The sequence below is a fragment of the Botryllus schlosseri genome, chromosome 2, assembly GCF_051294905.1.
Source record: "Botryllus schlosseri isolate E-star chromosome 2, Bs_hap1, whole genome shotgun sequence".
NCBI classification, from domain to species: domain Eukaryota; kingdom Metazoa; phylum Chordata; class Ascidiacea; order Stolidobranchia; family Styelidae; genus Botryllus; species Botryllus schlosseri.
Window position 1 is genome coordinate 3,223,045 of NC_137237.1, and position 21,807 is coordinate 3,244,851.

Below are 21,807 nucleotides of genomic sequence, written 5' to 3' on the forward strand. Positions count from 1 at the left end.
CTTTTTTAAAACGACTGGCTTAGAGCTTCCCCACCAGATCAAGCTTTACGTGGAGATGGTCGTTCAGCTAGTAACGTATCTCGCAAGCCCAAATATCGATTCCTTACTCCCTGAAAAGCGTTTCCAGATATCGTGCACAGCTCAGAGTTCAAAATAAAATGAAATTGAGGATAATGATTTTTTGTTGTATTTGTATTTCTTTAATAAAATATTACTTCTATTGTGGTCACTATGCCCATCGCCTATGTTAGGTAGCACGGCGTTGCACTGACGTAGAGTTTTATACGGTGGTTGCCTAGTTTATATCGATATTGAATTCATGCGGCCCGAGGCCGCTACGAAATTTGAAAAGTGGCCCGCGACTCGTTTTGAGTTGACGACCCCTGAAGTAAAAAGACACTCAGGTAATAACTTGCATTCACAGCGACTTATGCATCATCGCTGAGAATATAGAACTAGATCATGAAGAATGGCGACATGCAGCGTGCAACTCGTGAGCATGTGGGTTAAGCTTAACGTACGGGTTGCCTTCGATTCTATCTATAAAGTCACGTAGCTGTGTTGCTCAACTTACAAGGAACATCCACTCAAAAGAGATAGGTCGACTTTTGATCACTTGATTGCATGCCAGTAAATGAGCATAGTTGAACAACAGGAACGTGTACGAGAGTTTATTTTTTGAACGATGAAATAGGCCTACATAATTTGAGAAAATATAAGAATATATAAGCGAAATTGCTCGATGCATGGAAACAATGACTTAATTCAGATGGTTCTCAACCTTTTTTGTCTTCATGGACCTTTGGATCGTCACGGAGCCCCGCGGACCCTTCCCCCAGTGTTAATTTCAAAGTTAGCTCAATCATCGTGCAACCGTCATCTGTCCTGTGGAGATATCAACTGTAGGTTTGTGATAAACAGCAACAAAATGAGTTTTCCTGACAATAACATCATACTATGTATGTAGAAATTGGGAAGACTTTTATTATTTCAAAGCGAATTTTGTAGCTGCATTTCTTTAAATAGGCGGTCGTGTCTTGAAAATCCGCGTCATTGATTTGACATGAACGAGTGCCGAAAATCCATTTCTACAAAGTTACATGACACCATAATTAAGAAACAGATTTTTATCGAACATATAACGCCCAGCCTCTTCACTTCTATCACGCAGCTAATATTGAAGTCATTCTGGAATATTCTGTAAATATTCTGTAATGTCTATCTCAGGAGAATATGGATTATTGAAAACCTCAACAAAACATCTCCAATCGGCAATATATTTGCATCAGTAGACTCTTGGCAATTTGCCAATAAAAATAAGTTCGCGCAGTATAATATTTCATTTCAGATAGCCATTCTGTTAATGTCAGTCCTGAAGTTTTAGCAGTTTTGAAGGGAGTCTTCCTAGTGACTTCTCTAATGCAAATTTGGTTATCAATCATTTTGCAAATTTGGAGATTTCGCGGACCCCCTGAAAATGCTTCGTGGACCCCCGATTGAGAACCGCTGACTTAATGATACGCGTCGAAATCGAAATGACATTTCGCGTGGTGATTGCTATTCTCTGTACAACCATATATCTTTATTTTAAGTAGACAGACCGTTCTACCTATCTCCAAATATCGATACTACTCTATAATTGGTCAAAGACATATATCAGAAACACAGGGAAAACTCAAATTGAACGATATCGCGTCTGTCGATACAAGCCTTCAGGTCAATCCCCGATTCGCTGGCGGATTTATTCAATTAAATGCGCCCACATCTTACAAGATGGCTTGCCAGTGATAAATAATGTTCGTGAGGTGCACGGTGATATTCTGCACAGCGAATTATACCCCTGCGCTATTCTCTCAAGACTAAGGATGTATAAATGATCACATCCCGATATATTTACAAGTCATCATACATTGCTATCGCAACTACTCCGACCATCTTTTATATCGTCCTCAGACGGAACATCCGAAACGATTCTTCCTCGGCCAAATTCTGATACGAGCCCCACTTTGGAAGCGAGGTAAATTCGTATGTGATATAACAAAAAAGCGATGGAATGTAACAATGGGGATATTATTACCACGACGCTAGTAAACACTGCGATCGATATAGCGGGATTCATTTCCCAGTCGACAACCTTGTGATAAATGCAAGATGTCACCCCGGACCAATGCAATACGAGAGTAAATACTGCATAAATGACAAAATATAGAGACGGGTATAAAAAATGCAACAATCGCACCGGAACTTTCGATAAAAACAAGTCCACCGTGTGTAAGACAGAACATATGGCGTGGCGATGTACGCTTGACGCGAGACTGGTTCGACTCTGCACTCCAACGCTATAGAACATGATAGTCACCAGGTAGCTTGACACGATGGATGCGTCCCGTATCATCCACGAAGCCTTGTACCACCACGGTAATCGACCTATGACAAAGGCAACACTAAGTCCTTAACGCTTCGGTGGGGTTCATTCTGTAATAGGTCGTACGATTATTTGTTTTTACATAAAAAAACGGAAGATTTTGACATTTTTTCACCATAAACTTAATTTTGACAAAATTATGACCGCACGTATGTAAATTGGGTGTTTTCGCACATAATGTTAGAATTGTACTACTTGTCTTCATTTCTGGGTGGAACTGTCTTTCCTTCAGAAAAAGTTTGGCCTGAAAAACTTTTTGACTTAACAATTGACAAATTTTTACGCGAATTTTTTTTAATTTTAACATAATCTGGACCGAATTCCAGCAGTTACATCTCGCATTATGGTAGAAATTATTTAAATTTGTTGTAGCACAACAACGAAATATACTTTCCTACATTCTCTAATTGAAAGTGTCTGTCCCAACGCCTAAGTAGCTTGACAAGAATGGAGAAAGAACGTTAACAGTAACAGTTGTTGGCTGGCAGCACTGGTCACTGGTGAGTGGTGACACACCGTGTTGCTTCATTCTGACAATGTTGTCTACATCACAATTTTTCATCATGCGCTTCTTGATAGAAAAACCAATGTACATTCAGTCTTGCTTCAGTTAGGATATTGCGGTACGTTGAGCAGAGCATAACATACCATGGCAACCTATTTCTTTCATTTGACCGTTTATGATTAACAATGGGAAGACGATGGGCCGTCTGTAACGGTGGGCCTGTGAAGTAGGCTACAAGATGTAAAATGTCAAATGATAAGTTCATCGACAGTGCAAACATCTACGATACAAACGAAATGCAAGTTGCAATCAAATTTTGACTTTGTAGTTAATTTTGACAATTTTATGACCTAACGCTACACCTTTGACGAAATTTTCTCTTTTTGTGACCTGTTAAACAATCGCCCCAGTAACAAGGTGTTGTAGGCTACGCCAGTTTACAGTTTACTAAATCCGAAGAGTGAAAATTAACTAGTTTTGCCTAAAAACTGTCAAGCGGAAGAGGGAATAATAAAAAACCATTACCATTTGATCAAGTAAGTATAGGAAAAACCGACTTGAGCATACGGAAACAGAGTACTTCGCTATTGGCCCATCTAAAGCAGTGCACAGCAGTATGGCTGTTATGTGCAGCGGTAACACAGTACACAGACGAGTAGGTCTACAAACCAACGGTCAATCTTTTGCGTCAACGAGATTAATCGATAGATAATCAGAGTGCACACTAGCTTATCACATCAATTCGTCGTGCACGGATTATCCTCCGATTCCGGAAGGTTTTCGGGTATCAATGCTACTCAATTGGCCCATTTTCAGAATCTCTGTATTCAGATCGCTGTCGCTTACGTAAATCTCAAATCTAACGAAAAACATTACAACAACTTTGAAGGTGCATATCTGGACTATCAAACTACAACGATTACAGATACGGTTAAGATTTTCCGTAAAACACATGGCCAATATAGCGTAGCTTGACAACTAGATAATTCTAACTGTCTAATTAAACTAATTAGAGTGAAATGCCAGTAATCTAATTAATTCGTGAAAGGTTTGTTTGCTCTACTTCGAATTGTAATCTGATTTGTGAAATGTTTCTAGGCTCTGATTACAACCTAATTTTTAGTTTTACTGAATATGCTACACGAGAGCTGAATAGTGCGAAACAAGCCAATTTTGCTCTACAGAGATTTGCAATTCTCGTGCTTATGGGAATGAACTATGATTTCATAAGAACTGAACTTCATGCAATTTCAAGTCATTCTAATTTTAATCTAATTTTGCAAAACCTGGTAATCTAATTTGAAATGCAAACAGTGTAAGTATAATTCCAATTCTAATCGAATATAGAAAAGCTGAATTTATTCAGTAGTCCATGTCTGGCTTAGTGTAAATCAATATAGTCACTAATATTTACTCGACAATGATCAGTCAAGTCGCGATATCAATTAATGTCAGTCTCTAAAGACGACCCAACCAAATGCTTGCGCGACATAGTCTTTTCCCAACGAACCACAATCTTTCGCCACGGAATTGATTTTTATAAGAACTGTTACTTTCAACTAGTGCTATCCCGCATAGACTCCACATCTGACTTAGATGCATAATTTACGGTTGGCCTAGGGGGCGGGAACCGTTTTCCTCAAAAGAGCCATATTGGTCCAATATTTCCAATTGCAATTCCCAAAGAGCCATACGGCGAAGCAAAACAACTGTGACGTCACAATTGAAAATTCGTGATGTCATGATGGCTCGATATCGAAGTTCACTACGTGGGACTTGAGGTTATTACACCCACACCCGCACTAATCAAGCCGGTTGCCAAAGATTTTAGCATGCAATAAGTTAGCTTAGCTATATAGGGGTCGGGAATCCTTTGGAGGCTATATATTTTAATTTGCATTCCCTTGAGAGCTATATGATATTATTCGAAACTAATTTGACTTTCTAATTGGGAATGTCACCTCCAAGGAAGTTCATTTCTCGCCGATTAACATGAAGAAAATCGGGCTTTCAAAACTGCATTGTCTCTCCCATCAATCAACACATCGCGCAATCCAATATTTAAAAGCGTGAGGCGATGGGTCTCCGGATTCGCGTGTGGCTTGCAAGTATACAAACTTTGTAGCGAACTCGACGGATTAAATTTTCCCGCTGTAGACCAATAAATAGCTTGAAGTTATCGTTGTTTCCCTATTATAGAAAACAAAGATCATATTGAACTAATTCAGCGGGCAATATTGGACACAAATTTGAGGAAATTGAGAAGGGGTGGTTCCGAGCCCCCCTCCTATGGATACGCCACTGTCTCGACCTCACATATACTTGTCGATGTCATCATAAGAAAAATGACTCGGGCCGTTGTGAAAATTTACGAAAAGGTTCGGGCAAAATCTACGAACAAAATGCGAATCAACTGCAAAATTGTAAATTTATCAAATAGTCATATCATATCATCAAAAGAGCCATATATGGCTCGTGAGCCATAGATTCCCGACCCCTAGCCTACAGTCTACACGTTATTTAGGATCTGTTGGGCTAAATGAAATTGAACAGCTTCAATTACAGCCTACAGCCTTTGAGATGATTTTAGTTGACTCATAACGCAACTACAAATACAATAATATCTGATTTGCATTCATGGTATGCGCTTTTTACATCAGCAAGCTTTTCTCCAAGTAATTCGTACCTCATTAGCTCGAAAGACCTCATCAGGTGCGTGCTACTATATGTAAATCTTCAGACAATATTGACCAGCCTTACCGAGAATTGGCATATTTCCGTTCTTCCATCCATGTATTGCCACGAAGGCAGACGCAATAAGGTAGATTGACAAAGCCCAATCATTCCAATGCGATAAGTACACGTAATACAGGTGACCGGTGTCAAGGTTGCTATACTCTACGACGCCTTCAATAGCCCACGCGGTCCAGTAGACGCAAACGATGATCCTGTACAACGCGAATTTCCATCTGCTCGTACACCACTGAAATATGAGTGCGCGAGTAAATATTAAGCCGATTGTATATATTCGATCCAACGAAATGACTGTTTTACGTACGGGCGAGAAGTTGCATAACAGGGTGGAGTGAAAAATCAAAAATTTTGAATTTCAAAACGGACACTTGATATGTGGTGCCAAACTTCAAAAAAATTATTTCTATAATAATTTTGGGCTCGTGCACCCTCTAGTGGTCGTGCAATTTCGCCGAACGAGTCAAAAATAGCTAATTTCGCTATTTATTGATGACCGCCTGTGCTAGAAAGATGATTTTGGGCTTAAAAGATGCGGAAGCAACAAGTTTCTATCTCACTTCCATAGAACTTTGTTTTAAAAATGAACAGAAAAAAAGTAACAAGCAAATTATTGATTTTTAGACCATTTTTCAGTAAAATTAGGCACTGAAGCAGTGGGTACGGTGCCAAAAGCGTGTAGTGATTGATCTTATGACTAAAAACTCCATGTTGAAAGCACATAAATTGCAAATCCATATTGATAACACAAAAACATCAATTCTATATTGAAAAAAGATATATTTCGAATCTGTACAAACTTTAAAATCTTGTTTCGTATTAATGGATTTCATCTGCTTTTGAGACTTCATTTTTCGTCTGATGAGGCCATATCTACGTTTAAATCCCGACACATGGGCAGATGCTTCAGTCACCACTTTACCGTCTCTTTCTACTGCCTGGTTGTGCCAAGGAAGATTGAGCCTTAATGGTGATGACCTTAGATTTTCCAGCTCGAGATATGACGAGTTTTTGATTGCTGGTGGCTGTTCCATATCTTTTAGATTCAAGTTGACAATTTGGTGGTATGATTCGGCCCTGATGTTTATAATTGGGATTTTAAACAATCTGATTCTAGTGTCAACGTTGTTTTTAGGTTTCGGTTCATTGACATATCCTCCTTCAAAGTCGCCAATTGGAATCTGGTACTCTGTTTGATCTGCTGATAGTTGTAATCTTGATAACTGCAAGTCTTTTGAGGCCTTCATCATCATCACCGAGCATTCCCAGAAAACATTTTCCGGATGTGCAAAATAGGCCTTTCGTTGTAGCTCAGATAGTGCAAGGTTCGAAAAGTTAGATTTTTTTTTTCAAGTTTTAAAAATGGACCTATAGAATTTGAAAACTGGACATAAGCTAATTTGATTCCACTGCGACGATATGAGTCGAGTAACATAACGATATCACCGTAGCTACACGTTATGAATATAACATCCGTCTTTCAAACTGATAATAATTAATTTGGTACGCGAGCTTTTGCAGCATCGCTCTTTCAACTAATTCAGAATGTCATAATACGCATCGCGTATCTTTGAAACGAAAATGCTCTGCTTGCTTCGCTTTCGCTTTATTACGTAACTGATACAAGAGCGTACGCTCGAAAGTATCGTACGCTGGGTATCTTTCATTGAGAGTTGAGACTTACTTGTAGCAAACAATACGTTCATATTGCAAATTTATTCCACTCGAAGCTTTTCGACTGGCCCTCTTAAGGAGTGACCGCCAGTAAATGACGTTAACCAAGTTCGAAAAATAGAAAGAGTTCTGTCGTTGTGACGTAATAAGGACAAGTTCACAGAGTTGCGAACGGGACTAAAACGCACGGTTACGGTACAACGCACACAAAATCAGCTGTAAAGCAGCCGAACGACAAAATAACACTAATGGAAGATTCCCAGCGTGTAAGAGATGTTCTTTTTGGCGACAAAGGATCGGCTTTTGCAGCTTTATGATAGTTGATTCAAGGACCTTTAAATGAAAAAGAGAACGACCACGAACAACGATGGAAAACTGATTGTTATTGTAATGTTTTGCACACTCTGGGTGTTTCAAGAGGTGCTGTCCGATGGCAGAATTTCATGCTGTTACTTGGTCATATTCACGCATGGTAACTAGGGACTGTAATGATGGAGAAACCATGTCATCACCCTGCGAATTCCTAATTTGACGAGGGACGTGTTGGCCAGTCGAAAAGCTTCGAGTGGAATAAATTTGCACTATGAACGTACTGTATTGTTTGCTGCAATATTGACGTTCTGTACTCCGAAAAGCCTACTTAAGACTTACTTGTGATTCGGTGAAATCGTGGGCGTTGACATTGACGAATCCGAGGCTCTTTCGCTGTAGCTCGTCATAACAACACCCAACCGCCATTACTAGCTATTCTAATTGGCTGAAACAGGTTGAATATTCAATTGAAATCGTAATTAATGGCGAAGGACACGGACCTTTTATGCAACCACAAAGTATATGATACAAGGTCTACATCACATTAAAGATAATTTGGTATTATTTCGACAGTACCTATTTCATTACACTTTGTGGCAATGCTGTGGGTTGATCACGAATTCAGAGAAGTGTCATTTTCACAAACGTGCGTTGTGCTACGTTTGTCGTATGCTGTGATACGACCAATCAAGGTTTCAAGGCCCAACAGAGGAAAGTAGTATCGAAACTATTATCATACCTCACGACTCGACTTAAATCATCAAAATTAATGCTCGAATCAGGTTGGAGTGCTCAATCATTTTGCCCAGACCTAAATCATCACTATAATCAAGACAATCCAAGATCCAACAATCTTTAACAATATTACGTTCGCAGCGTACATTACGTGCCTTTCGCGGCCCAATGAATAGTGATAGATTTGCAACTGTACTTACAAAATAAATTGACCTTAACGCAACACAGCAGTAATATCACCGAGGGTGCAGTAGATTCCAACCATTCGCCCGGTCATCATGTGCATCACCCATCGCCACGCATTCTAGATGTATTAGGTTACATAATATTCAACTTTAGAAACTATAATTTACGTTAATTGTTCTTAGACGTGAGTATTTTATTCTCGAATTCAACGTTCAGCGCGCTTGAATGAAGTGGCAGCTATGATTTTATCAATTTGATTTGCTCACTTTCCACTACTCGCTGGGATCAGTTATACTTTCCGCCTCGTTTGTTCATCTGTTTCATTTAGGACAGTGGTTCTCCAACTGGGGGCGTGAAAGCATCTGAAGCAGGCGCTAAGACGCCCGAGAGAAATGATGTTTCTTGAACTCGGAATGAGTTTAATTTGTGCTGATACTTGCAAGTTCCAACAATGGCAATAATCCTAACAATATCACGATTTTAAAAGTTTGAACAAGTGACAATGACAAGTTTGAATGTCGCGCGGCCCGCGGTATTGTTTTTTTATTTAGCTTATGCTCAGGTACCTTCGAGCCGAGCTCAAGTTCGGTAAAAGGTGAGGCTAAAATACGTATATGTTACTTGCTACCATTGTTCATGATTATTTTTGACAATTTATTTAGAAAAATCCTTCACTTCTCATATTTATTGCATTGAATGGAGTCCGAATTTCATATTTGAGAAGTCTCTTAACACTAATAACCTCCCATGACGTCAAAATAAACTATGCGTTGGGATTGCAGACATTCTGGTTGCTCTTTTTTCACTATCATCAAGGCGGCGTGTATAAAAAAGTTTGGGAATCAATGATTTATGACTTATTAATTTGCTACACCGACTGAGTCCTCTCTGGTTTCCTTCAAAATTTACACTCAGTTGTTCTCTTTCAGATGCAATACTCACAGGTGAGGATTAACCTACTGATCTGTTTTGCGAATTACATAGGTGCACACTGAATACTATCAAATACCCTAATTGTCATTTATGGCCATACAGAGTTATGACGACCTCTATTCAGAATGCAGACAAATTGAATCAGTGCACGCCACCTAATTGAACATTAACATTCTGCACAGAGGGTAAAGGCAATCCGTCAAATATGGCCGATATACATTTCGCAGACGCTTCGACAGGCAGTGTAGGCAGTATTTTCTCCCGAGGCTGATGACTGATTATTTGGTAAGATGACCAACTGCAATAAGACAGTCGGTCTTGGGTACCGCGCAGTGCAACCATAAGCTCGCTGTTATTATCACTAAAGGACAGTGGTTTCCGAACTGGAACACACGAAAAGCATTACAAAACGTTCGCCGCACAATCACTAGAGACGTGAGATTACTAGAAATTTAGTTTCACATGTTTATGCGACGGATGTGCTGGTTTAAACGAGCATATACAACGGAATCGAAGTTTCGATGTTGACAAATATACCGGCATTACGTCGTTAATTCCGAGCCGCCTTTCTCGTTTACGGTATTTAATATCAGTCTAATCAGAAAAGCGATGTTCACATAGTCATAAAGATGCAAATGACAATGGCAGACAGCCTTAAACAGTCTTAATGGTTAAGCTAAGCGTTCTTAACCGCCTTGTCTGCCTCGACCTTTAGCAGGGTATGATAATCCCACTTCCAATCGGGCTGTGTCAAGATAGTAGCCCAATAAGAACGTGCCAACTACGCTGCTGTGAGGGCAATGTTATAATTGGTTTCATTGTTACACGTGTGTAATGTGTATTTATCGGTGATTGTTTGAAGCAGTTGGACTTCGAGAATATTTATTCATTTACCCAAATCCCAAAACGATACGCGGTAGGCCTACACAATTTGGGAATCACTGATTTATGACTTATTAATTTGCTACACCGACTGAGTCCTCTCTGGTTTCCTTCAAAATTTACACTCAGCAGTTCTCTTTCAGATGCAATACTTACAGGTGAAGATTAACCAACTGATCTGTTTTGCGAATTACATAGGTGATTTGAATCATCCGGAAAAAGCGCACATGGGATGATAAGTATATGCGCAGTATGGTTTCACGAGTGTTACCGAGAAAGCTGGAACAAAACACCATCATTGTGTCCAATTATAGATAACTAGCATAGGTAGGTTATCTATAGCAATGCTTTGCGATCTTTTAGGTGCGGTGAACACTTGGGGTTGTTGTGGCAAACTCAATTACCCTTTTTCAGCGCGGACCCACTAAAGCAGCGGTTCTTAACCTTTAACCCGGGGAACGCTTATGCTAAGCTGCAATCCTGCAAGCAGGATATCAACCACTGATTTAGAGTTTCATATTTCTCATGCACCCGTATGTTCACGGGCCAGATATCACTCATCGATAGTACAATGTAGCTAGTAAATGAAAGAGCTTCTTGGAGGTACAGAACGTCAATATTCAATTAAATATTATATTCATATTGAAATGAACCCGAATATTTTTGGTTGAAACACGTCAGGGATCATCGTCAGCAACTAGTAGAGAATTGGAACGAATATTGTATATCAACAATAGCATCACAAAATATGATGTCGCCGGCACGAAATTTCGAATAATCGGGGCGAAGAGAGAGAGAGAGATCTTAAGCCTATTGTGGTATTTTAGATGCTATACGAAGTCCTTGTGTAGGCACAAACTTAGTTGACGTATTTTGATAAAAGTTGACTCCAAGGCACTCGAATGTAAGTGTGAACGGAGATCGGCGATAGCACAAACACATAAATATATATGAAATGTCCACGTGGACCGGTACATCAGTAAAACAGTATATATAGTTATAGATACCCTACCCGTAAATCGGTATATTTGTAAAAAGATAAATTGAAACATCAAAGGAAGAATTTGTTTCTTCCAGTAAGGTTTCGTCAATATTTTCATTTCCACTACTTTCCCGTGACTCATCCCAGCAGAAACGAACCGGCTTATCATCAAGTTTAGTGTCAGTTATCAAAATATTTATGCTAGAACCTCGTTTCTTCTATAAATCCCTAAGAATTTCCGTCGTCGGCTCCCAGAAATTAGACTATAGTTGAAGCGAAATGGCGGCAATTCTAATTTGTGAAATGTTTCTACGCTCCAATATTAATTCTAGTATAACGGCTGGTTTTCCGGAAATTGCTGCAGGAGAACTATGTCGTAGGAAACGAGCCAATGGGAATGCTGTACGTATGTACAGTGCACAGACATTCGCCACCCTCACGCTGATGAGGATGAGCTATGATCTGATATGTACTGAACTTGTTTAAATTTCCAAGTTTTCGCGAATTCAGTAATTCTAATCCATTTTGGAAAAAACTGTGCAGCTGTAAGTGGACTTTTAATCTAATTTAGAAAAGACAGGAGTTTTCAAGTCGTCAAAGTCTACCTAAAAACAGCTTACTTATCTCATTCTCTGGTTTCGATGCATTTCAATTTATAAATTTGCACTCTGTACGCTGATCTAGAAAGCATGTTGACTGCGATAGCCTTATTACGCCATAGCGATTTGTATATATCCGCCATCGTACCTCAAATTGGTCATTCACCAGCGATTATCATTCGCTGAGCTGCTTACGCGATTGTTATCTGAATATGATTCTGCTCACTACGATTGAGATTCTCATGGATTTTGGCGCGTCGCGTATCTGATACTATAATCCAAATGTGTTTTTGTCCCGGAGCAATGAGCAATGAGCATTCCACGTTCAGACTTCTGCAAAAATCTCTCGTATTCAATGATAGCGCCACACGTGAGGTATCGTTATAATAAGGTAGGCAAGACACAACGCCTCGCCGTCGCCGCACACAAATCTGACTGACAAGTAGATAATTCTAGTTGTCTAATACTAATTGGACTAATTAAAAAGATATGTCAGCAATTCTGATCTAATCTATGCTTTTATTTTAATTCTGAACTAATTTCGGGGTTCCTTCAAAAGGACAACTACGGGACAACAGTAGAGTGCGAAACAAGAGGCGCTTGGTGTACTGTACAGACATTCCCCATTCCTATGATTGTGGTAATGAACTGTAATTTGATATGAACTGAGCCAGATGTGTTCTAGTGCTTTCAAACGCGGACTTTAATTCAATTTTCAACATTTTGCGAATTCATTAATTCTAATCATAACACTGGACAACAAAATGAAAAAAATATTTTAGGCAGAACATCTGAGAGCTGTTTCTGGGGTTTTCGAGATTGCTGATTACGAATATCACATTAGTTTTGTCAGATTGGCTCATTGTCAGAAGATATTCACACCTCTAGAAAAGCACAAAATTACTGAATTTACCCTTAAATATTTCACTTGGTATGAAGAAAATCGTCTTTTTTCAAATTTTATACTGCCCATAAATAACTAATTGGCTACGAAGAAGCCTCATGTCATTCTCAGTCATTCTATCATTATTAACATGACATGATGCGAAATATTTGTTTGTCAAAAAACCAGTTTGTCAAGCCTGAAAATTGTACTTTTGCACAACGGAAATATATATTCTCTTGAATCGATTGGTCATTCTACCAAGATTAAAGAGGAGTAAAAAACTATAAAATTAGTCCTTGGAAGGCTTAACTGCAATACTCATATGCGTCTCCTTTTTTTGACTGGAAAATAGATTATTTTCCGCTGAGACAACAAAGAGGGTATATAATTGGAAGGTAATGCTGAAGTAACCAAGTAATCCAGCGGGGTCATAAGTCGTATGCCGTTGAAGGGGGTGTGCAATAAACTCGGGATGAAGTGTAATTGATGATTTACTGTACAGATTTTTACTGAGCAGATTTACTGCACTTAGGCACTTATATTATCCCCCACAATAGTGGAACTAAAATCCCAATCACACAGTGGATGCGTGGATTGGATCATTGTGTTTCGCGTCGCGAATAGAGCAGCGAACGATCATAATATACACAGGAGTTTTAGCCTATGATATACCAGGGCCGTATGCATGTATGTATAGGGGGGAGGGGTGCTTCTCGGCTAACTGAGGCCTTTTGCGCCATGCCTGTCCTTTTCATTAAAACAACTATAAGTCTCTAGTGGACAATATAACAGAGTCTAACAATGGTTATACCGTGTAAGGACTTTTCAATAGCGAACTAAGCGAAAGTGGAATATTGTGTCTATGAGTCCAGTGCCGTAACTGCTGCACCCAAACCCCTAATTGCGGGAGCTCGAAGGTGTCCAAGATTATTTCGTTGGTCGTTTGTTGGAGGATATTTATTCAGCTTGAAAATTTTCATAGGCCGAAAGGTCTACATTTAAATATCATCAGCAAATTAAAGAGAAAAATGCGCATATTCGAGAGAAATAGCCATATCGGCGCCGATTTCAAACCGGAAAATGGGCCACGGCCAAGAAAGGGCTGAGAACCCCTGGTCTAGATGAAGAAAAAACTGATCATGATCAGGTGCGGATGGCAAAAGTCTATGGAGACTCTAGGCTAGGCGATTAGTCTGTGGATCTGTATCAATTCTTTCTCGTTTAACCCTGTATTTGAAGAATAGTTCTCATACAAATAATCAACCTGAACATCTCAATCTTACTGACCTAAAACCATGGTATTTACCGTATACAGCAAAGTTGTTAGGCTTTGTTCAACGTCACCTGAACGTCGTACCAAATACTGACGGCAATGACAATCGCTGTGCGGTGTATTAGCATTACTCACTATCACATATGAAGATCTTATCTCACGTCCATAGTAAACAATTATGAGCTTTACCGAAAATAACACCCTGTTATCTGACTGCAGTTAATTCGCCAGGTTTCCGCATCGAATGTTTTCACAAGTACGATAATAACACAACCACAATGGGCACCGTTCCGCTTCTTGGTAAAGGTACAAATCTAGAACGAGAAATTGGGTGAATATTCAACTCGGGGCGTCATCTTGCTTAAAGGATGTGCGAAAATTCTTGATCATATTAAAGGTATCGGATTCCGCAGGCCTGAGCTCGTGGATTTCCTGAAGCTTCACTTGAACAACAGGAAATTAGGCGAACTTCGTTAACCAGAGATAATTTTGCAGCCTACGAATCATGGCGTTGCATTTGTACCTGATATCTAGTGTCAGATTTAGTACCTCACCTTATTTTGTACTTGTTATCTTATTGATAATGTTTAGAACTGGCTAGCCAATCATCCGCAATGGATGACACGTATCCCTTACCGTGACAGTGGCACACTTGCACATGCACATGCACACTTGCACAGTGCACACGTTACGCTGCAGAAATCAGGCTGAGTCTGCTAAGCGAGTTTCTCTAACCTGCCGCCTCATGCAATTCTTTTTCCCGCAATCAACGGCTTGTACGCGGTCGGTAATAATGTAAGGATGCTGGCTCAGCCGGAAAACCGTTTCAGCTTACTTCCTTAATTGATACCGAGTATGACACTCTCGCGTGTCAAGTTAAACTATTCGACCAATAACTTGTTGCACCTGAGTAGACGAAAGCGGCCGGCGTGCAGCGCGTTGACTGCGTCTGCATAACTACATATAAAACTAACCGACCGGCAGACTTGGTCAACGAAATATTTCTAGTTGTTTCATTACACTAATTGGGGCGAAATACCGCTTATAATCTAATTCTAATTCCAATCTGATATGTAAATATTTTTCATGCTCTAATTTTAATTCTGATCGAATTTCTGGTCTTCCCGAAAATGCTGCAGGAGAAATGTATAGTGCGAAACGAGACAAGCTTGCTGTACAGACATTTGCAATCCTCAAACTTATGAGAATGAGCTCTGATTTGTATATGGAGAACTAACTTGATAAAATTTACAAATTTTCGCGAATTCTGTAATTGTAATTCTTATCTAATTTGGATTAAGTTGTGTATTTATATTATTATTTATATTACCTGACCGCTGCGCCCGAAAATGCGATCGAACGATTATGCTGGGAGGAATTATTGAACGCGCGGAATATAGTTGTGTTTACACTAAGCAGTGAAAACTGATCATGCCTTTACAACGCAAATGTTCGAAACAGGACATTGCTTAGAACATGATTTTTTTTTAACAATAACGACCTATATTTGAAAAAATAACATATAAAATCGCAATATTTGGTTCATATGTGTGTGCAGCGCTATGCACGACATGGCTTGATTAAAAGTTGTGCTTTACTCTTATTCAATAAATGATTTGTTGTGAGAAATCACTGAGGGCGTCCGTGCACTGCAGGCTGAAGTGCATTATGCGACTGTCGCACTTTGCCTTCAATGTTACCCATAAACAATTCCTTATCTGACGTCACGATTGGGGTTGCATTTAAAAAAAGTATCAATTTAAGACAAAAATGTTTATGGCTCTTGCTTAAAACATTTTTTTAAATTTTTCTTCCAAGCCACGACGTCACGAATCTTTAATTGTGTCTTAATTGTGTCTTCACAGAGGAATGACGTTGGAAATCGAAAATATAGGGTAGATATGTCTCGCCTTTGTCGAAAAAGATCTTCGATCCCTAGCCAAAACGGACCAAAATTATCTTTGACCGCAGGTATATTCATCGTTATGCAGCATTTTCAAGCTCCGCGGTTATCACCAGAACATCCATAACTACGTGCTATAACTGTTACACCGACACGATGTCGACGATAACTACCATTCAATTCCGTATAGGTTGACGATATCGGGTCCAAATCGTCCGAAGGCTCATACCACATGTTTTTTCGAAAGTAATCACACGATTATGGCAGGGGGTACATTTCATATTCTTCAAGACGAATGTTCATGTTCACGCACGTCGCCGTGGGAGGGGATAAAAGTGGCTTGCCTTTCCGCAGAAAGTACCAGCGTAATCATCGGCATAACGATGCAAGTGCTCGGATCCGATTCGTGTATTAATGGATATGATTTGAGACGAGTGGAGATAGTTGATTTTTTTTCTTCTGTCGCTCCACCGTGATTCCGGTACCAGAACAAGTTATAAAAAATTTAAGCAACGAGCTTTAGTTGGCGGGACTACTTCGTAATAATCGTTACATTATATTTCCATCCGCTCAAGTCACACACGATGTACAATGCGATACACAAGATACAATGCGATGCAATAAACAGATTTCATGATGTCGAAACCTGTTACGGTCATTTAATCTGGCATCCACCTCGGCCTAGTGCCGGATGTCATTAGTTCGGCTGTATTTCTCTGTTTGTAGATAGCCAACCTACGTTGTGTAGGTGTTCGTGGAATTGCAAAAAAACTTTTCAGTTCCTACCTGAGAAATCGATCCCAATTTGTTGAAATCAATTCAATCAAGTCATTGGAACTACCAGTAACTACAGGTGTTCCACAAGGCTCTGTGTTGGGGCCACTATTATTCATCATATTTATAAATGATATTGTCTACTCCTCCCCAGGAAATATCACACTCTTTGCAGATGATACTAGTATTGTCACATCTGGATTTGACTATGCATCTGCCATTGACAATACTAACTCTGAACTAGCCTCTGTTAGCAATTGGGTGTCTTCGAATAAATTACATATCAATCCCCTCAAAACCAAAATACTAGTATTTGACACTAAAGGATCTCTCAACAATGCGATCGCAGAATTCAAACTAAAGGACTCTTTGATTAAAACCAGTCAATCTGTCAAGTATCTAGGTATTATTATCGATGATAATCTAGTATGGGACCATCACATCAACTACATAGCAAGCAAAATATCTCGTGGCATTGGTGCACTCTATCGCCTGAAGAAGCTGGTTCCAATATCACTTCTCCTACCTGTTTATCATGCGCTCGTCCACTGCCATCTTACATATGGAATAACAGTGTGGGGCTGCTCTTACAAGAAGCATATCAACAAGCTCCAGGTATTACAAAACAAAGCCATTAGGATTATATCTAATATACCTGCACGTAGCAGGGTCAGTCCTGAATTTAGAAAATTGGGCATTCTCAAGGTCTCGGATTTGTATGAATTTGAAATTGTAAAAATCATGAAACAATATAATGAAAGAACATTACCTGAATATTTCGACAACTTTTTTCAATGCCCCAATTCAATTCACCATTATAACACTAGATTCTCACAGAATCAGTCCCTATTTGTTAAATTGAATTCATCAAGACTGTCAAGAAATTCCCTATCTTATATAGGTGTGAAATTTTGGAACAATGTACCAGCTTTGTACCGTACTCTTCCTTATCATACATTTAAAGCTCGCTATTGCAAATTTATATTATCCAAGTACTAAGAAGAACATATCTCATGACCACAGTAATGTTGTTTGTTGTTTTGGTTCATTTAATATGCTACAATAATATTACCACTGTGTACATGGGTCAAATTGTTATTTTCTGATCACACTGTTAACTATGGTAACCGTCCTTCACTAGTGTTGCTGTCTTTTATTTACTTCTGTTTATTTCGTTACTCTTTGCGGTGCTACTTGACTGAGAGAAAAAATTGATCCATATTATAATTAATACTGCCAATATGCTTGGGTGACTCCGGCCTAGAAGACTTCGGTCATATCGGGTCTCCCAGTCTATACCGTGCAAATTATAGTGAGGAAAAAATTTAAAAATGTATACTATTGGACGTGAATGTTTGTGGACATTGCCTTTACTATATTTCATGGTTGACGAATAAAAGAACTCTCTCTCTCTCTCTCTCTCTCTCTCTATTGTCTAATCTTGCTCTTTCCATTCGCTTCTTTGAGTGCCTCCCTCGATCGTTACTTCATTATTTTTTGGGCTTTTTGTCGCAATAAGAAGCACGTAGACTTGGATCCGCGAGACTGGACAGTGGCTAATGATCATGCGATGTGCATGGTGTCTGTGATGTGCTTGGCAGGGTGGCAATTCTGGCCCGTCCGGAAGCGGGTAATGTAGCCTACTTACAAATCATTGCTTCGACACGCCATCTTCCGGCTGCGTGTACTAGATGATGCTTGTCATAGCTCATAATTCGTTTTGTGGTTGAAAAAGGGGTGCAAAAAGACGAAATCTTGAAATGTTTAGTATAATTTCTCTTTTTGATTAGAGACTGGAGTAATAAGGGTTGCTTTTGCCTTATTGCGGAAAGGCTTGCTCGCTTAGCTCGTCAGAATCATATAATTCAGAGTCCGGACGAAACGAAATTGCTGCCAGATCTTTCGTCCGAATCAATTTTCAAATCCTATTTCAGTTCAACCAGAGTGTCCTATGGGGTGGGCACAAGAAAATGCCAGGGTTGTAACCAAGTCACATGGTTCCGAGTCACGAGTCAATCTTACTTTTGTGGTTTTGACTCGAGTCAAGTCGAGTCATTTTCAATTCAACGCCGAGTCGAGTCCGAGTCCAAGTCACCGTTTATCGGGTCAAGTCCGAGTCATAGTGTTATGACTCGAGTCCGAGTCCAAGTCACACTATTGAAGCCATGTTCATCCAATGTTTTCAATCCTGCTTGGGTGATATCGAATTCCTTGCTTGCCTAACATGCTTATTTTGTCCCTACCAGAGTCTTGACACATGTTTATTTAGGTAGATTACGGACAGTTCCTGGCCTCATTTACCGATGCTACAGATAGACGAGACAGGCCGCCAATATGATAACTTTACTAATCTTAGAACTTAGAATCAAATATCTGTCCTGTCAGTCTGATACATCACAAATACAAGCATTCAGTTTTTATTACGACCATCATCGACGACAGCTCACAACTAGCTGATTGAGAACCAACGAATTCAAGTCTACATACTAGCTGATAGAGAACCTACGAATTCACGTCGACTAATAGGGTGATGGAGAATCAACAGATGCATTTTTATGTTTATGTGAGGGTATTTTCGCCAGGCCAGCATGCTGTAAAAGCATGCATGTGCACTTGTGCAGTGACAAAAACAGATACCTTTTGATCTTACTAAAGGTTTTCCAAATTGCATTACAGACTACATCGCAGTTGCAGCATTGGAGAAATAATTCGGGCTGTTAAAAAACATTTTTCCTATTTTCCGGCTACTTCTTAGAATTGTTAGATTGCCTGAAAAAACTTAAATTTGGCTCAATTCCGACGGGTAGAAAGCAATGCTCTGGGAGAAAAATTTGGAATAATTACGAATAGAGATTTTCGAATTTTACTGGCTACCTCATGACATTGTTAGATTGTGTAAAAATATAATTCATAGCAAATTTGGCTCAATTCCAACAAGAAGAAGATAGGTTATCAGAATAGGATATTTTGGATATGAAAAAATAGTCGGCTTACCACTAGTATGTACTTATATTATATGAAAGAATTTCTCACTAAAAATACTCCATGAATTTTCAAATCCAAAATTTTCTCTTCTCATATCATTGATTCTACTTTTTAAAATTTAACCAGATTCAGTGTTCTTTTAATACAACATATCAATTTTATCAAGTAGCCATCAAGTAAAATAAAAAAGAAGTTATTCTTGAACAGCCCTAATTACTGTACAAACATCACACAACATTAGCCATTCACGTGCTCATTATTACTCACGTGCATAATGCACATAGGCCTACCTAATAAAACGTCAGATGGACGCAGGGTATTGTGTGTTTTCACAGACGGCAGATCAAATAAATGATGAATTACACTTCAAAAATACCAAAGTAGAGAGGAGATCCTCAGATATATTGAAGCGGCGTGGCCTTAGAATAAATCCACATTTACTGAATACACTTTCCACTGCATGGTGCACTATAGATGCAGGAATTGACAAGCATTTTTGAACCTCACTGAAGAGCGTTGGATACTCATTCTTTCTAGTCGACAAAAAATGCAACATAATCATCGCCTTCAAATCTACACATGAGCTTATCAGTCTCTTCCAAGTAGGCTACTTGACGATCTGAGTCATTGCATTGGCTCTAATTGAACTTTGCTTGTATAATTAAAAAGTCTTGAGTACGGTACTTTGATTGCGGAGGATTTATTACCTCTTCATCACTGGATGATTTTGTACAATGCATTGCTACTATGTACCATTGTCTGTTGTTTTTACGGCCGCCTATCTGATATCAGACCAGTGCAACAAAAGCTGTGGTGACAAATAGCGATGTCGGCAGAATTCGTCAGATGCGTTGATCTAGCCGTTACGATTCGCAAATTTCTTCGTCTTCGAGTAATATAAAATAAACCAAGACAGTGACTAGGGTCAAGTCATGCGTAATGACTCGAGTACAAGTCGAGTCAATCCAAATATTGACTCGAGTCGACTCGAGTCATTTTCCCATTTCAAGAAAATGACTCGTGTCAAGTCGAGTCACAAAAAAATCGTGACTCGAGTCATTACAACCCTGAGAAAATCTCACTGCTCACAGCGATTCGTTTATGTCACACTTTCCATTTGGCAAAAGGCAATTTTACGGTAATTTTTGACCGACTTTGCCGAGCGCGAAAATTGATAAAATTGGTATCAATCGAAGCTACCGCGGTACTGATTGGGACAATATAAATTTTATTCTGCTAGTGTTCCCGGAACCCTCAAAATCTGCCTCGAATGTTGCATTGTCGTCTGAGTGCAGCTGCGGAGCAGCGGAAACCGTAGCGTATTGGTCATTGTTGCGCAGGCGATTTTGAGCATTCACGCTGTCACTCTCGTGAGGACTTGCTTCTCAGCTGCGCTGTAATATTTCAGACGGCATCGTTGCGTTGCAATACCGAACTCCGTTACAATATAACATTCTAGGCTGATTTTTGGACGTACCAGGACCACAAGCAGAATAAAATTTATATTTTCGCAGTCAGTAGGCCTACCGTGGTAGCTTTCGACTATCAATTTTTGCGCTCGGCTACCGTAAAATGGCTCTTGACCAAATGGAAGTTTGACGTTGACCAGTGTCTCCCAAACTTTTTTGAGCCACCGCCCCCATGGACATCGAATAAAGTGCCAGCGCCGCCCGCCCCCCTCACCACGCCTAAATCATAAAGCGAAAGTTGTTCTGCATTTATTACAGCTAATAATGAGATGGATGAAGCTGCTGGTCTATTATCATCATCATCAATCACTGTCATATTGGGTTTGAGATTTGATAGGAACAATCTCATTCTAAAATCTCCAGTCTGCACATCCCGTACTGTCAGGTCGGATTTTGCTGTGATTCAGAAACTTTGTCACGGCACTGAATACACGTTTTATCAAATATGAGCGGGGAAAGGTAACGACGAAAAAGTCAACCCGACTGCAGTGAGAGTATTTCTATCTTCTATTTTACTTCTTGAGATTTTGTCC

At 39.5% G+C, this 21,807-nt stretch overlaps 1 protein-coding gene across 1 annotated transcript; it reads right to left on the bottom strand.

The window, feature by feature from the left end:
* Nucleotides 1-655: 655 nt before the first annotated feature.
* On the bottom strand, nt 656-14,774 carry LOC145433038 (protein rolling stone-like). Its single transcript, XM_080309936.1, has 3 exons — nt 8,007-14,774; nt 5,691-5,913; nt 656-2,427 (listed from the first exon to the last, which is right to left on the bottom strand). Exons 1-3 carry the CDS (start codon nt 8,091-8,093, stop codon nt 1,904-1,906), a joined length of 834 nt encoding a protein of 277 aa, XP_080166062.1. The 5' UTR covers nt 8,094-14,774; the 3' UTR covers nt 656-1,903.
* Nucleotides 14,775-21,807: the final 7,033 nt, after the last annotated feature.

Excerpts from the sequence above, each read along its gene's own strand:
- LOC145433038 (XM_080309936.1), bottom strand. The coding sequence starts at position 8,093 with ATGGCGGTTGGGTGTTGTTATGACGAGCTACAGCGAAAGAGCCTCGGA. Across the intron at positions 5,914-8,006 it reads ACGATTTCACCGAATCACAA|TGGTGTACGAGCAGATGGAA; the intron begins GTAAGTCTTAAG and ends CTCATATTTCAG. Across the intron at positions 2,428-5,690 it reads CGGAAATATGCCAATTCTCG|GTCGATTACCGTGGTGGTAC; the intron begins GTAAGGCTGGTC and ends CCTTTGTCATAG.